The 19,021-nt window shown below is 31.5% G+C and overlaps 1 protein-coding gene across 1 annotated transcript in view; it reads left to right on the forward strand.

Moving 5' to 3' along the window:
* The first annotated feature begins 5,454 nt into the window (after positions 1-5,454).
* Positions 5,455-19,021, forward strand: part of qsm (Zona pelucida superfamily protein qsm) — a 62,109-nt gene continuing 48,542 nt past the window's right edge. The window contains exons 1-2 of the mRNA XM_068765789.1: positions 5,455-5,663; positions 17,370-17,467. Coding sequence (XP_068621890.1) covers positions 17,404-17,467 — 64 coding nt within the window. The 5' untranslated portion in view covers positions 5,455-5,663; positions 17,370-17,403. The remainder of the gene's footprint in view (positions 5,664-17,369; positions 17,468-19,021) is intronic.

Raw genomic sequence — 19,021 nt, forward strand, 5'->3', positions numbered from 1 at the left:
TACCGCGCTTAAGAAAGCAAGGCGAGTGGGGGCCAAGAAAATAGTTGACGGCAGATAGACCTAACAGAGCGGCCGAAACACACGCAAATCCCTTCCACTCCACCTCGCGGCGCGTAAGTCTAAGGGGCGCTACCGGGGTTTCTGTATCCCTATAGTTGATGAAATAATCGACATTGCCCAGCGGGTAGGGAAGTTGAAATGGCAGCAGGTAGGCCAGATGCAAATGCGCGCAGAACAGACAACACAGGCCACTGGTGACTTGAAGTTGTAGTTGCTGGTGACTATGTGGGGACCAGGCATCTATTTCCCCGAGGAGGACAATTGACGAAAGAGTCGAAAGACGTTGGTTCTATTGGAAATCTATAGGTGAGGCCTATGTCCTGCAGTGGATGTCCTGTGACTAAAATGATGATGATACTTGTTGTGCCTTTTTTTAATTTATACGACATTTTTAGTTTTTTGTTTTTTACTTTTTCGATTCAACGCATATAAAATCATTATGTCACCAAGGCTGCCACTTACACATGTTTTGAGATAGATCCCTTTACAAAACGTCACACCAATTTAGTTTTTTTCATATATTTAAACAGCAATGTCAGAATAAAAAGTAAAAAATGATGCAATAACGAATGATCAATTATTTTAATATATATTTTATGTATGTATATATGCAAGATATTTCCACCGATGTACTGACTCATCACGATATCTCCGCAACCATAAAATTTACAGATATGAAATTTGGTTTAAACATATTTTTTAAGCAGAGGTCAGCTAAAGATTTTAAAGAGGCATTCATTTTAAAATAAGCAAATTTTCAATCTATGGCTCTTATATGTATAACATCTGGCCAGAATATTTGTTTTGGCATGTTAAAAATAACCAAGAATGGTTTTACTAAAATCATACCCACAAAAGACAGTGCGAGCCATGTCCGTAGCGGAAGAGAGACAACTATTTTAATATAAAAAGATATGATAACTATATATTAATATATATTTTTAAATACTATATATCTATCATTTTACCCAGCAAAAATAATACGAGTATAATACTCAATGGTCGAGATATCTGTAATAAAATAGACATGTTTTGTCTATTAGATAATTACTTCTTAACAAAGTAAATCCATCCGGCGTAGGTTCTATGCAGGATAGTCGTCGGAGCTTAATTACCGTCAAAGCTCGTGCGTGCCGACTATCGCCATCGCACACTATATTTAGAAATGTATAACACGCCACCTATTTCTCAGAACTTATACCGAGTTTATTAAAATACATCCAGAAGGTCAACTTGACATCTTTTATTTGCAGCCACACGAAGAAAACACAATGCAGGCGGAAATTTGTTTCTTTATTTTTTATATTCGCAATATGTTTTTTTTTATTTCATAATCAACTTTCAAAGCAGTTTTAAGCCTGCTTGTTTTTATTTTGAACTAAACTTATGCGCCCTTTATTAAAGTTAGGATAACGGACTTAATAAAATATTTACCCAGTTACATAATAAACCATGAATCTAACTATAATACATCCGATGTTATGGAAACATAAGTAACTTATAGTTACCACGATTACATTAAATGTTTTTGAAAAACAACTTTTTTTCTGAATCGTATAGAGAAATTTTGCTTATTTCGGTTGCCTAAAAAATAAAGTACAACATTGACATGTTAGTTGTTACAATTACATATTTAATAAAGGCCAGCTTTAACTATTGAATATGAAAATATTACTTAGCACCATACATAGAATGACCTAGAGATAATGTTAGTTTTAACGCGTTTTAATCGCGAAATTATTTTAAGTTTATTAATGTACAATAAATACATATGTTGTAAATGTGTGATTTTTAAAAAGTAATTATTAAGGGTGAATATTTTTATCACTTTTTTAAATTTTATTGGAGATATATCTCTTAGACCGTCATTCAGACATCTCCCCAGACGTTGTTATGCTGTTTATCAAATATAAGATTCTCCGAAACTTCGTTGTATTACAATTTTGTTTTTAACATCAAAATCAACATTTCTCGAAAAATTTATTTGATATTTCAGGTTTTAAATCTCAAAACAAAAGATAAAATAAACGTTATTCAATTTAAGCAAATTGTTCAATGTTCAAATAACCAAGCAGATTATAACGTAGTAAAAGAAGATAAAAACTAATAAAAACCAAATCAAACTTTTCTCATTGCGAGTTGAAGTTAGCGTTAGTCGAGAAGTAGGAATACATAAAAACATTCATTTGTACTGTATCTCGTTGACCCATTTTTGTACACATTTATTTAAACGGGCCAAAACTAATAAAACACTAGAATAAGTACACTGGTCATCTCGATTCAAATTTAAAATGACTCTCCTAATAAAAAAAAAAACTAATATACGGTGCTCGTATAGTTTATTTGTCTGCATAATGCTTTAATGTTTTTATACCTACTTCCAATCACCTTGTTTAAAGTGAACACTCTGATATATGTTTCATTTATTACGTTTTCTATTAGATTGCTAAAGGTCAATAACTTCTGACAGAACAAAATCTGAAAAACAGTAAACAATAATTATGTTTATTATGCAGTAATGCGAATACAACATATTAAAATAAATTATAAATCATTTTTAAAACCATTGGATTATTGGAATAGAGTTTACTATATACTTATTGTATAATTGTATACAACAAATGAAGTATACATTCTCCCGTAACCATCGCTTATAACCAATCTCGTTGTGTAGAGATAAGTCTAAATAATCAAACCATTTTAGATGTTTCTCTGTTATTAAACTGCATGACTTGCGCTATGACCGAATCACTATAACGATGGGAAATAAAAATAGTGTCTTCAACTAGCGTTACAGAGTATTTAAATGTTCTTTTGTGTATCAACTGAAGATAAAACCACGCCGACAACTGTGGTTTAGCTGGTATCTGTATATATTAGATTTTAGATCCTTAATTTTATAACCTTACTTTTCTAATACCTCACTTTCAATTTTATTCAATTACTAATCTTAAGATAAACATTAAGATGACTTAATTATGGCCAGAACTACAATACTCAAACATATTTAATTTTATACGAGTATCATATTATTGAAAACCATTCTTGTATATATCTATGTTTTATACACGTTTACTGCTTATTCTTTATTCATTTACCGTTTTCATACTAAGGCTGTCTTTAAGATTGTGTGATAAGACTACCCATTGAACTTTTTTGTTTATTATTATGAAACTATTATATGCATATATATATCCTAACGTCAACAATAAAGAATATTAAATAACATACATTCATACGAGTATTATGTTTTGCATTTGGCGTGACTTTTTGAAATAAACAAAAACATTTTATTTTACAAATACACAATTTTACATCACGGTCACGCCAATATTTTGATAAGTAAGATTAACACCTATAAGCCTTGCTTATCCAAAAATAAACAGAGAAATTTCAATAAAAAGCTGTTAAGGCAATTAAATGGCTGTTTAAATGTTGGCGCGATTCTTAAAGACATGCAGTGGACGATCTCGTTATTAACGACGACAAGCTGAACTGGCGGCCAGCTGCTTTTCTATTCCACCGATATTATCTTAAACTTCATCAAAGGCAAACGGACACAACTATACAATGGCTAAAGTATTATACATTATCGTCGTTTATTCCTAACTTAGCGAATATGTAAAGGCTATTTAAAACTATCCTTACAAAGAAATGTTATTTTATTTAAAATATTTTATTGAAATTAAAAGTATCACAGAAGTAAAAATACCTGCTGTTTGCCTGCAGTATTAACTAGAATAATGACGGTTGTGTGGCATTATTTGGAAAGTCACTGATTGCAGGCAGCCCAAAACTAGCCATTTCAGCGGATTTTAAAGGAATCCTATGCCGGGGGAATCTATCAGCGAACATGATGATGATAATTCGATGTAATCGTAGTTCAAATGGAAATAAATTATGTATTATTTACATTAAATTATATGACCTTACTAGTCCGTGGCTTTCGACTACAGAACCTTATATCCCCGCGTCCAGCAGTTTTAGGTGCTAAGCAGCCTGGAAGCGCAGCGTAAGATGTCCACACACAAGTTGGATAGATAACTTTGTCAAGGTGAATGGTAGACCCTAGATGAGCATAACCCAGTGGATTGGCAAATTAAAATCCATGAGGAATACCTATATCAGGTGGATATCCTATGACTACAAAGAAAAAAATATGACATATAAATATAATCATTAACTTGTTTCATTTAAACAGAATCTTAATAAGTTTAAAAATTTTGCGGCATTTAACACTTGTTAACATAAAACGAAGAAAATATTTTATCATAATAAGCAAGTTATAATTCAGATCCAAAGTCAATATCGTGTAGTAGATTTTACATTATTTTTACTTCAAGCGTCTTATCTTATTGGTAACCGCATTAGATATTACCCGACTATGCCAACAGCCCGAAGGAATTGATACCTGCAATGCATAACAATCATGTGAATTCAATATCTTCTGTTATAAATAATAGCAATTGAGTTGGCGGGCTAATTCAAATTTCTAATACAAGGAACAATACCTCGTTAATGTTTTATAGTTAAGTTTTATTATCTATTTACGATCGAAAAATGCACACAAATATAATTTTTTGCTTTACTAAATAAATTTCAAAATTATGTATCTGGTTTTACGTATTAAAGAAATACTTCTTTAAATTTTATTGTATAGTAATCTAAAAAGTGAAACAGAGTTACAAAGTGTGCACAAATATTCTTAAAAACTGAACGAAACTTGGTTTTTCAAAAAGCTTAAACATACCATCTCGATAGTCAATCGAAACAAGTCTCTAACTGCAATGAATATGATGCATTTTTCCACCCGCTAAAACTAGGATTGAAGGCTTTATACACATTAATATAAAAGAGTTAACGCAGCCTTCAGAAGTTCTTACTTCGCAATGTTGCCTGTCTTATAAGGAGGCTTTCACAATATTCCATATACAAACAGAATGAGAACATGCTTTTATACTTGAGTCTGTTACGGAAAGTTCGAAATAAAATATTGAAATATTAGAAAAAAAAATGTATTGGACAAGGTTAAGAATGCCTTATTCTTATTTTTGTTAAAAGTATTCGCATAATAATAAGAGCACTAATGTTTAACATTCTCTATAAATAGCATTTTGATTTTTTTTTGCAATATTAAGTAAATATTTAATGCCATACTTACATACATTTAACAACATAATACTCAAAATTATTATAATAAATTACAATATCTTATATGAATGATATCTTCAATTATATCAAATATTTCACTGTAGTTTACATATAAAAAAATGTGTATATTGGATTGAAACTATTAATTAACTGATTTTGTATGTAAACGCATCTTTATCAATCATCAGGTATTCAAGACAAGGCTGCGCCCAGTCAGTTGCTCCATCAACCGCATGCGCGATGGTAGTGCGTGCGCGCAGGATTTCGAATTCTTGATAAAACATATTGAAAAACGATAACACGCGATCGTAGAACCCAAAAATTTTGTTTTACTTAGCACCAACACGTAAACGACTCAGTTTTATTTGATCAATTGCCGTTTTCGGGTTGCATTGTAACCAAGGACACAGTTTTCATGTTATATGCCAATGAGTAGGATTTTATACTGTACGGTGAGTGTTTTTATTAAGTTTTTTTGTCAGTTTCATAGATAACGATCTCTCTTATTATATACCTTCGCATTTATCTATCTTTGTAGTCGGGAATTGAGTCATCAAATTTACGTCCTTCTTAGTAAGCTGTGACAAGTTTTGTTATTCTCTGTGCAGGGCCCACGCTGCATATCTTGTCTTGTTTATTCATGTGTTCCCTTTTGAACTTCGACTTATTTACCTTTCTGTTATATCTGTGTCATATATAGTGTTAATAAAATTACTGTTAAATTTATTATGAGTGAAATGTGCATATTGAAGATGAGTTTTTAAATGTATCACAAATTATACACTTAAATGTTTAAAAGACTGTGAAAGATGATTATTAATATCGGAATATAGCCAGTCCTTTAATCTCCCTGTCATTCTAGTTTTCTGATGATTTGACTATTCCTAGAAACTTAGGGTTAACTTAATTTAGAATATAAGACTTGTCTCTCAATAATAATCCATGAAGCTTATATGAATTATATTTTCTTGTTTGAACGAACATAGTGAAGGTGATGTCATAGGTGACATTTCATTCGCAACCTTTTAGATTTTTTTTTATATTTTTTCCTCTTTCTTAAATTCTTTAACCCCTGATTACTATTATATGTTAAGTTACATTCATTAATGATCAGAATTAGCGTTGAATGAATAAATCATAATTTATTTCATATCAGTAATTTTGCAAGAGCCGTAATAAACAATGTGTATGACATCACTATTTTTATTTGATTTATTATGTCTGTATTGTACAAAAAAGGACATAAAAATTTAAAAATATAGAGTAAAGAACGGGCCTAAAGCAAAACGCATATTTCTGCTAAAGAACCATTATGTTTGATTTTAATTCTCTTAAGAATCATTCAAGTGTTCATCATTTTAACGACAATCATATATAAATGTTGTCACAACAATTATCCTTCATGTTAAAAACGGCAAATATAAAGGTGAACATTAAAAATATTGCTAGAAGTAGTGAACACGAAACAGAATAATATGATTTTAACAAAGTATTATTTATAAGACGTTTCTTATGCAATTAAGATAATCGTTTCATGGTCAACGATCAACCGTCGCTACCGACATTTATAGTATCATTTATCTTGAAATGCTACTTTGTATAGGCAAAAATTTTCGTGACTGTAAATAATTACTTGTACTTGTTTTGGTAAAAAAAAAATTAGACTCATACATTTTATTTAATCGGGACTTAACTTCTACAGGCATTTGGCCGCGGTGCGTCACAGCGTAGTAAAAACTAAAGAAACTACGAAAACTGCCATTTTGTAATTCAAAATTTTACGGAGAAGCTGGTCCAACTTAGACTTTTAATAAAAAAAACGTAAGCGACAAACTGAAAGTTTATGAAAGGCCTACACTTATGAGTAATCGATATTTAGGTTCTGTTGGCCTCTAGGTCGAATCCGCGTTAAATTAAGAGGCCAAGAAGGAAAACGCTCAAGGTTATGGTGCGCCTTGGAAGAAAGGAAGATTTTTGACCGAAAGTCAAGACTGCGTGGGCGACTATCAGAGAGCTGTGAATATGTAAGCATTCCCAAGGTCCTACGGCTATGACTTAGTAAAATCGTAAGGTTTTAGTCGGTACAAATCCCATATAACCTGAACTTATGTAGGCGCTTAAATCAAAAAGAAGAATCAAAATCAAGAACATGAGTATGATGGCTCTATATTTGCTACCAAATGTATAATACATTTGATAGTTCATCCAAATGACAGTACATCTAGTTTTCATGTGATAAAACTAAAAGCGGAAGAGCTTATTGCTTCTCATCTTTAATATAAACTTAAAATTAAATCATCGTACATTTATATTATTTGATGGCTGATTTGAATTCACAAATATTATCTTGGAATTATTTAAATTGACGAAAATGAATTCACGATTGAATAAAGACTCGTAATAAAATTTATTAATAGAAGTGATAAATTACCTATCGGAAACAATTTATTTGTAAAGCTTTTAACAAGGTGAAAGGGTGTTTATTTAGTATCCAGTGACAATTATCAACAAATTAGAATAATTGACGGTCAAGTAGTCTCGGGGACAAGGTACCCGGCTTTTGTGTCACGAGAACCAAATTGTTGGTCGAGATAAATATTTATATCACGATGTGATTTTATAAACTAAAATGCTACTCAACTGTTTTTAAAAAAAATATACTATTAAACACGTCGCTCGGCAAATCACCTAATTGTCACTTAGTTGTAAAAAGTAACTTGTAATAACCGTAGCAGAGTTTTACTTTAAAATAGACACCTTTATAATCCGATAGACTGCTCACTGCAAAGCATATGCCACTCCCATAGGTCGCCACGATTATCAGTCTTACGCTGCCCACATTCTTCTTTCCAATGGCCTAGGCTATGATGTCGGTCCACTTCGTGTGCCTACTCACCCACACGTTAACAGGCTTGTTGTCAGACACAGAACCTTTCTACCCCAACAGCCGTCGGTTGCACAAGCGATGTGCTCGGCCTACTGCCATTTCAGACGAATAATACTTATAGCTATATCCGTGACCCTGGTTCTTTCGAGGATCGTTCGTTTCTGATTCGATTTCGCAGCGAAACTCCGTGCATAACCCTCTCAATCGCTTTCTTGGTGACCTTAAGAATTTATAATTCATATTATAAATATCCATTTCCGAAAGAAAAATTTACAATAAATCAAAAGCTTATGCAGAATAGTCATTAATCTTAAATAAACACGTAAACGCCACTTAATGCCGCTGCATAAAATTATAATTAGAAATTACCATTAACACATCGGCCAATTTCGTTTTATAATCAATTCACATCATTTATATTCTTTATTAACGAACATTAATATCTTTTACAACACTAAATATAGTAATCGTATGACTAGCACATTAATTCAGGAAGCCATATCATGTCATTTTACTGTATAAAACGTATGAAAGGATATCTATTTATTTATTTCGAATAGGCACGCCAACGGCAATACGTTATATAAGTTTACATTAGTTTCATGTAACATAGTACAAAATTAAATATGTTGTAAGCGTACACAGCGCAGGCCATAATTAATGCAGCCTAATATCTAAAAGTTAATATCTAAATAAAAGAGAGGAAACAATGTGAAACGGCTGCCTAAATATTTATTAAACATTGGACATTTTATTAATTATAACTAAGATTATATAGCTTTAAAGTTCGTTGAAACAACAAAACTCGCACTTCAATTTACCATTTCGAACAATGAGAATTTTTAATTCTTATTTTAAAACTTTACATACAATTCGTTTGTATTGCCTACACGAATAAAGTCCAAGGACGTTTGAAATGACACTGCAATGTTCGTACAGTGAGCTGAATGTTGAAATCTTCTCACAGTGTATGCAAATTATTTGTGACACATGAATGTTGACCACTCTATTCGATTCGATGCAATGAGCGCCATCTACATACAAAAAATTCACTCTATGAGCCAAGCCAAGGGTTATACAAATTTCAACTATATCGCCAGAGGATTGAGAAAATGTCAATCGAAGTCTCATAGTTTGGATATCTCGTTAACCAATCATTGGTCGCATTTATATTTATATTCGAATTATATAGAATTATGTATTACATATTCGAATTATATCTGTTAAATGTGTATAAACTTCAAAAAGGTGAACGTAATTGTCAAATAAATACGTTATTTGTGTAACCCTATCCAAAAATCAATGTTTTCAAAAATAACGTAATAGAAATAAAATTAGAATTTTTTTTCAAAATTAATATTACAAATTAAAATTCATTATTATTTATTATCTGTCCCTACAGACTTTTTACTTCCAGAAGTTACGCTTCTTTCCATCTAGTCGCATGCCAATAGATAAATACGTATGAAATATGAGTGATCACTGTATACACAGTGATTGGAAATAGGTGTAAAAGTTATCAAGTTTTTTACTGACAAATGAACTGTACATTCACCCTTTCGTTTCACACCAATCACCTGTATCCTTCGTCTTCCAACCCTTATCTTCTTCATGAACATTCAAAGCAACATAATTTATATAAAAAGTAACGAACTTATATAAAATTTAAAAATATTTTATTTCATTCCTTCGATATACAAAAACTATTCCCACGTAATTAATTTATAAAGCACTAAATAGTTATCTTTTTATTAGTGCTTTGAATGTTTTATCAACAATAAATGTTCTTAGCGTTTTATTTTTAAAATAAACATTATCTAAGGACTTGTATGTTAAAAAGCACCGTTGATTATATTTTATGATCAACCAGTTAATGTATATGAATTTATCTTTGCTACTTTAAAATTGTTTATGTATGAATGTACATTACCATCAAAGTGATTTAACTGTTTTTTTTTTATTATTTTATGAACATTATTTTTGGGCGTTTCGTAGATATAACTTGTTTTTAAAATCGTAAGAGAACTAGTTTTTATACAAAATTAAATGTAACTACTCTATATAAAAATGGATCCGTATTTCCTATTTTTCACAATCACGTTGTAACACGACCTCGTGTCGTCGACTACCGATTTTTTTTTTATAATTTTCCTATTACTTTGTACAAAGTTCTTATGAACAAAAATTTTATAAAGTGCCCAGAAACTAGACAATAGCAAAATTAGTTTATGTATTTCTCAATGAATCAATAATTAAATATGTCTGAAATATGTTATATTAATTTATTTTTTTATTAGAATGCGACCATTCAACATCTTATGACAGTACAGTCTGAAGACAGCAAGTTCTGTGCTGATTGGCTTTGACAAATTATTTTAATAATACTTATCCAAAAACTACTCAAAAATTTTTAACTTTCTGGAAATATACTACACCTAAATATATGTTTTATCTTAAAATAACTAATTGACATTATCAAAAACATGGCCAGTATTTTGTTTACATATCTCCAATTAACGGTACACGTAAATATAACCTTGTAAGGCCTAACAGTTAGAGCGCTGGTTTAAATTATCCTGTCACCTGGAAACGGTGACGTATGTGCATATACCACTGTTATCTCCAGTGCCGTGAGCCGTTTTATAGTACTACAGTTGTTCATAAAATTCATATTTGTTATATTATTCACTTTAGATCATTAACAATTACCTGGGTACATCATAAATAAAAAGCCAGAAGAACGAAATTTTATAGAAACTAGAATCAAACTGAACTCCGCTATAATTGCATACTTCAACTTAAGATACATGAACCAAGAGACCAAGATACCGCGGCTAGCTCAATCAGGTCTCTATGTTATCACTTTCCCGAATATATTTAATACAGTATTCTTTACGAAGCTTTATTATCACTTAAAAATCATCAGTGCTTAAATTTTTTGAAGCTTTTTATTCGGTATATTTTTTTAATTGATTATATCATAATTCAAAAACATTACACGAAAGATCGTTGTAAAAGCTTACGCAGTTGCTCAAAAAAGATTTACTAACTTTATACAGATGGTTAATTTGATTTATAATTTTATTAATGAAATATTACTTATAATTCACACTTTACTATCATCACTCAATTCTCCTCCCAGCGTCAACAACCTCACCCCACCATCACGGCAGGTCTTCGACGGTTTACATCGCTTCGGCCACAGTAGTAGTAAGTGTGGTTAAGACCTGATAGGACCAGCGCATGAAGTTGCGGCCTCAAAGTCAACGTCCATGTATCATTCCAGTGATCGCGAGTTTTTCTTATTTGTCACTGCTTTTCTTGGTTATGTGAAGGAAAAACACAAAATTCTGCTCTTTGCATAATGGAAAGGTGAGCGGACACTTATATCATCAGTGAAATAAATGTCAATAAATGCTGTAATGTGAATTTAGTTAAAAAAGAAACATTGCCCTGCAATAATACACGTGAGATAATGATAATTAATGGAAGTCACAGCATTATTTGTTCTTTATTAGAGACATAAAAGCTGAGAGGGAAAAGGTAATTACTCGTATCGAATTGCTTTAACGCCCTCGCAAAGCAACGCTGTAAAATGTCCTCTCGGCATAAACTGCTTTTTCACGATCCCCATCGAGAATTACTTGGATACAATTTCACAAACATCTACCAAACGGCCTTTATTAACTTAAAGCTGAAGTTAATCGCTTTACGATGTTCGTGTCAACTTATATTAAAACCATTTTATTCTACAATTTAAAGGAACTCTCTTCGATATTTTCTAATTTACATTGTAAATTCTTCTACAATCCCATTAACATTCGACTGAGTAAAAATGTATATTCAGACGATTCTTCTAATGTGATGATCGTTATTCTATCGAATTATTATCAACATAGGCTTATTTATTGTGACCACTTGTAAACGTGTTGAAAATAATAATAGAAGAGCCCGACTTGATAAAGTAGAATCAAATAAGGCTACCTTCTGATAGTAACCTCCAACTTAAACTTAAAGCTATAAGGCTTTGGAACCCCTGACGCCGTGATTTCAGAACATCTCCCAACAAACTCAAAAGAGTGTTTCTTGTTGACTCTTTGAAAACATCCTTAATGCAGTACTAGAGTTATACATTTCCAAGCTATCACTTAATAGTCTTTTATACGGTTACAAAAAATATTATACAAATAATACATTTATAACATGATAAATCAGAGAAATGGGAGTGTATTTTTATACCGTACACAGCTGCTCATAAATGAGTTACTAATGTTATGAACAAATAAACATAACTCCTACTGTACAAAGACTTCATGTTTTGCTCAATAAATATGTGGAGACATGTCACGGTACACTGCTCTTCTAGGATCTTCTCATAAATATCTCTAGAACAGCAAGAAGTTTGTATGTCTTCTATTGTTCATTTATTTCCTGTGTGACTTAATCTGTTAATGTATTTATAAACCTGTTAGACATTTATTTGCAACTTTTAATTAAAAAGTCTCTTATATTCTCTTTAAGGAATTAAATGTTAAAATGTTAGTTAATAAATATAAATCACTAGAATAATTTCGCAGAATTTCGTGTTTCTAGACACGATAGTAGAGATGGAGGGACTTGATAGATCGGCTGATAGTGATTATAGCGACGATGGGCTTACTATCTCGCAACCGTGGAATTCAAATCTTATTTATCTACCATCTCTGAAGATAAAATTTTAATTAGACATAAGATGAAATGCTTTTAGTTTTCCAAATCCAAATTGAATAAAAGGCATAAAATTTTGAGATACATTAATTTAATTAACAGAATTATATGTTTGAAAAGTTTTACATCAATTTTTCATCACCTGTGTAATACCAGTAACTTCTAGCAGTGCAAAATTTGCAAAAAAGATATTTTAGTAAGCAGTAATTAGATTATTTATTATTTCTGGAACCATTTATTTGGTAGGGTGTACCATACATAGCTCTACACCTATAACCAAAACATATCCACCTGTATGTCTATAAACGATTTTAACTAAATAAAACATCAAAGCTTTCGCCTCTCGTTAACAAGCGACCAATCTATTTAGAAGATCATAAGAAAACCGTAATTTAATGTTGCGTACGTTGGAATCGTTTCGTTTTTTTAGTAAAAAGTCGTGATTGAAAGCAAACAACCTTTTTATTCTTTGTAAGCATCAATTTATAGAAAAAACAGTGTTTTTATCTATTAATGATATATTTACATAAGTATAGTTAATAAATGTGGAGTTCCATAGAAGAACCAAAGTCATCGTCGTAGCTGGAAGAATTGGTCGTCTGAAGTGGCAGTGGCACATCGCTCGTGTTTTAGCTATGGCTCTTGGGACCATAAGATTATCGTGGACCAAGAGCCAGTATACACGGCGTAGGTGGCGGCCGACCCACTAAGTGACAGGCGACATAGTCATGTTCGCTGAATGCGGGCAGCGCAATACTGGTCATCGTGGCTATCTTTGAAGGAGACCTTTACCTTACAGTGGGCGTCTAAAGAAAAGAAGAAAAAGAGGAGAAAAGTTTTTAATCATTTCTTTATTAATTCTGTTAACTGAGTTTTCTTTAATTTGCATTTAGGGCACCAACCTTTAAATCGACATAAAAACAAAATTCACCCGATCTTTTAACGATCGTTCTTTAAAAAGACTAAATAATTAACAATTGAGATTTTATAAAATAATTGCCAACTTAGTTAACAATGGCAAAAGAGTAACATAAAATTATAAGTTTTATGTCATTTTATGAATAGATATATGAGTATAATAAAAAGATAATAATATGTAATAAAATAATGCTAGTACACTTTTCTCTATAGTTTTTGCGTTGTAATCTCTAAGTACGAGCAGCGGCGGCCCAGTGGTAGACGACTGAGACTTGCGACCACACCAGGTCGCGGATTCGATTCCAGGAATACTGTACTAGACATAATTCACCATTGTGTATTAATTTCATAGGATTGCCTCTACTCACAAATAAGTTACTAGAGCATGGGCAGCAGCGTCGTCTGCGTACCATAATACCACACTGCGATCGCCTACGCGCCAGCTAAGCGTAACAATTGTGACATATCCCCCCTTAGACATCTATGGTAGTAGCCCGTGCCTTGTAATGGGCGCCTATGGTCTGAAATGACGACGACGGCGGTCATGAATCTCTAAAGGAGCTATCCAAAAAAAAAAAAAACAGAATTCAAAACATCTATATTAGCTTAATAGTGAATATAGAAACTAGTTAAAATCGAGTACTGTCATACTTGATTTGTGCTTATTCAGGGTTGTTTCAACTTTTCCAAAAATTCCGGAGGAATTCCACACTTACTTGCGATGTAAAAGTAATTTGTTTTATGCGATAGAGTATTTCATTTATGTGTTAATTAAAGACGTTAACAAATTGCTGTGCAATAAAGTGTAAATTGAAATATACTTCCTCATGACTACTAAAATTACTTTTAATAAAATTGATTACCACTTTCATGCTTTATTATAACTTTTCCACTAAGAGTCAGTTTATGTAACATCAGAGGTGTCATCAAAATTGTTTGTAATAAAACTGATATCTGTTGAGGTAATGAAAAAGAACATTCCAGAACAGTTATTTTTGTTTTTAATTTAACCGAGGATTCTCAAATAAACAGTGATTTATTTGCCCTTTTTTTCTTTTTCACTGATATTGTAAAGACTAAACAAGGAACATTATTAATTAAAGCTGTTATTTTAACAACGGAAATTATCAAACGAATAAATACAGATCAGGTATAAAAGAATGATGTTTAAAAATAATCATATTATACCCAATCCAATCCCGTCATAAATTCTCTATACTGTAGAGGTCTGAGCTGAAACTCCTCAGGTAGTACTGAAGCTTTACTACCAAATATGCCATTTTTAAATACCAATGGGGCAACAGTGGCTTTATGTCACCAAAAAAAATGGAGGCAATGATATTTTGTTTTTAAATTGAATTAAAATACCTGAAAAACTTTGAATTGTCGGATTTACTGTATATCAAAAATATAAGAATGTTTTCACAAACTATACACTATAATATGAAACAAAAACTTTTTTACCTCTCAAGTGCATACGAGGGCAACTGAAATTATTAACGGTAATTAATTTATTTAATAACTAGGGAATCGAATCGGATGCGCTTGGTAAAGCATTCGCCGAAGCGTAGTCGTTCTAATGCGCCCAGTGTTCCACTTTAGCCTGTGTAATTGTTTTAAAAACACATGACTGTTCTACCAATGACGTTAGAATTATGTACAGTCGTGATTGCACTAAGTTTACTATTCCTCATAATGACAATCATGGGAATGCAAAATTGATGAATGACTGTCCGCCATTTTGGTTTGTCTTCCTGACTGTACTTTACAGCAAAGTTAGACGAATAAAATACAGTTATTTAGTAAAAATAATGGGTATTTTTATTAAAATAGGTCAACTATATTTAGCTTTATATTCTTACTTGTCTTAATGATTATACGGTCGTTAAAACAAAAATTAACAATTGCAAATTAATTCAGTTAATAAATATTTTAAATATTTCAGATTTATTTTTATCGAATCTATGAATAAAGATATAATTAATATTACGTCAAATTCATCATATAAGCAAAAACGCTTTATGTATCTTGTATATTTGTGAAGATCTGTTTTACTAAATATTTATCAATAAATATCGTAATTATAAATACAATTTTATTCATGAGGTTGTAAAACTCTATCGCCACTAATGGTCTGTCGCTCCTTAGCTTCTTAGTAAAATTAGTTTAAGATGGTGACTTTTATTATAATACATGACGAATTGAAATGTTTGAGCAAACATCTCTGAGATATATTTTTACCAGTTAAAATAGTAAAAAAATAAGTTTTTTAAAATAAAACTTCAATAAACATTAAAAACAGAGTCAAGTTTATTATATCCATTATTAATATTCTCATTTATTCATTCAATGAAGAATAAACGATTAACTAACGAACCTTATAAATATAACATTAGTTGTTACAAGTTAATAAATTAAATATATATAAAATACTTATAATTAAATATATAGAAGCACCAGTAATTAATGATAGCATATATTTTTTACCACACGTAATGAAAACGTTGTTCCTCAAACATACATATGTTTTGTTAAACCATAGATATAGTAACATGAACTTAATCGACTTAACCATTATTCACATAATTCCTTAGGTAATTGACCTGACCACTAACTCAGGAGGTCATCTCTGTGAAAGTAATTACAATTAAATAACCGTCGTTTCTACTTACCAGTTGATTAAACCTGTATAGGTTAATTCTTTACCACTTAGAAGCTACAAGGTATTCCCAGTCGCTGGCTTTCAATCACCATTGTTATATCTTCATACCTTTACAAGACAATTTTATATTCTTGAAAATTCTACCAGTAATCAAATAATACATTTTGTTATTTCTGTGTTCCGTTAATATTCAAATTCAAAATTTTTTTATTCATCATTAAGTCATTTATGTGCATTTTTGAATCGTCAAATATTTTAGAATTATAAAAGGCTATCCAGCTTGGCTGATCTGTTTAGACACGCCAGCCAACAGCTTATGTACTGAAATTAATAAATAATATATATACATTATGACATCAACTATTTAAATAAGTGAACAAACCAACTTCCATATATTTCGATCAAAACAAAAACTCTTTAATATAATAAAATTTATTATAATATACTTTTAATTGTAGATTGAAAGATTGATGAAATAATTAGTTTTTGTTTAGACAAATTGACCCTATGAAGTTGAAGGTGAACCTTTTTATAGTAATAAGCTCGAGGGCTGTTTCGTAAACTTAGACTGTTGTCTCTTATTTATTTTACCAGATTGGATGACCGCCTACCTCTTACGTGTCTGAGGCAGATGCTCAATGTAGTGCGCCCACGCGAAGCTCCTGGAAAGGTGAAAGACCTCCGCCAGGTTATCACTCGATATTAATTTTCTGTCATATTTACGACAGAATTCTATTATTGTACTACATTATTCAAAAGCTATATTATAGTCAACGTAATAGTCAAAGTCGCTGGATAGGGGCGGCGTAAATGAGAGTATTGTGGCGATTTTTTGAAGAGGCCTTGCAGTGAGAGTCTATCGGCTGAGATAATGATAATGATACTGTGACTGCAAAACAACAATATATTTATTCCCGTACGATTCTAAAATACATCTTTCAAATTTTAAAGTTACATTATTAATATGATAATATTTTGTTTCAGATTATTTCCACAGTGAAGTGTTATTAAACCTTAAATGAAAATGGTGCTAATAAAGTTTGTGTTTTGTTTTGCCTTCGTGCACATGGTCCTAGCGAAAGGTAAGATTCTCTTATTTCAAGGATTTAAACTAATGATTACTTACTAATGTATGTATTTCAGAAACTATTTTTCACATTCTGCACAATATTGATTATTAAATGAAATTAATTTAAGTTTTTTGAATGCGTAAGTTATTATAAATAATGTGCATATAATAATTTTCGAAACTTAAACGACTTTCCAAAAAGGGATATAAGTGCCATAACCACATTTACCACACATTTCTAATGCGTATTGAAAAATAACACGTGTTTCGACTTTTTGCTATGAGATATGCCAGTTAGATGTTTCGCCTAGATGTTTTTCTTCTCCATTTGTGAGTAGAGCCAATGGTAAATAAATCACACGAAGTGAACGTCTGTGGAAATGAACTTGCTAAGTGCGAGTGCAAATCGTATCATTAGCTAATTGGCTACCAGTGCTTATTTTTTTATAATCTATTAAATGCTTAAAAAATATCTTGTGCAAATAAACAAAAATAGTTTAAATAGGTACTTATTTCATGGCTTTCACAACGTCGCCAAAGTACATTTTTTTATATTTAAGTAGCAAGAGAAGCACTAAGTTTTACATAAACATTACATATTTTCTGAGAGACGTCGTTAATTCGCCGTTTATTTATTATATAATCCTAACACGCTTTTTGGTTTTGCTTGCCTTTTTTTTTCTCTCCGTAAAAAAATTCTCGGACGTTAACGAAAATAGTAATAAACTTAAAATTCCCGTGACTCGCACTCAAACAGCTGTTGGCGTCTATTTTTCGTTTAAGTATATTTATTAGTCGTATCCACTTTTTAAATGTCTCTTAAAGCCTTAATTGTCGCCAACTCACGGACTATGGCCTCCATAAAACCACTAGGTTATTTTACAGCATACCCAACATAGTAATTCTGTACGTCAAGGGTAATATTTTTTTAAGTGCAAACTACGTTACGATCGTCTTTTAGGCCAGTGGGTTTTTATATTAAATTTAACGATCGGTAATTAAGGCTGTGAAATTACACCAGATTTGTCACGCGCCGAGGCGCAATAAAAGATCCGTTTCTAGCACCGAGTTGATAGCATGTTCACCTAAAATAACACGTTTTACGATTATTTTTACCTTTTGCAGTATACACGCTATTTTTTTACCGAATTAACCGAATGAGTGCTCTCGCAAGTTTAGACGCTTCTGACCATTTTCAACGACCACTAATACATCATCCATCTCATGATCGTCATCAGGGCCCAATTTAATATAATCTACAATCCCATTGAGCTGTCCTATAATAGCATTATTTAACTTAAAGTACCGAGGATTCCAAAGGCGAAAAGAACACAAACAAACTCAGAAGGGTTTTTCATTTGTTCTTATTCTCACAATAAATTAAACTAGGAGACCATTCCAAGATCATTCCGAAGCTTCATTACCCCTTAAAACCCTTTATACTGTAATTTTTTACAATTTTTTGTTTAACTTTTACTTTAAAAGACGTCAGGGCCTCTTCCAACCTGCCCTATTTGAAATCTATAGAGGAAGCCAAAATATCCAGCAGTTGATGTACTGCGGCTGA

This window comes from Battus philenor, unplaced genomic scaffold (genome assembly GCF_028537555.1).
Source record: "Battus philenor isolate CCGP_79_NKW_IND1 unplaced genomic scaffold, ilBatPhil1.0.hap1 SCAF_20, whole genome shotgun sequence".
Taxonomy (NCBI): Eukaryota; Metazoa; Arthropoda; class Insecta; order Lepidoptera; family Papilionidae; genus Battus; species Battus philenor.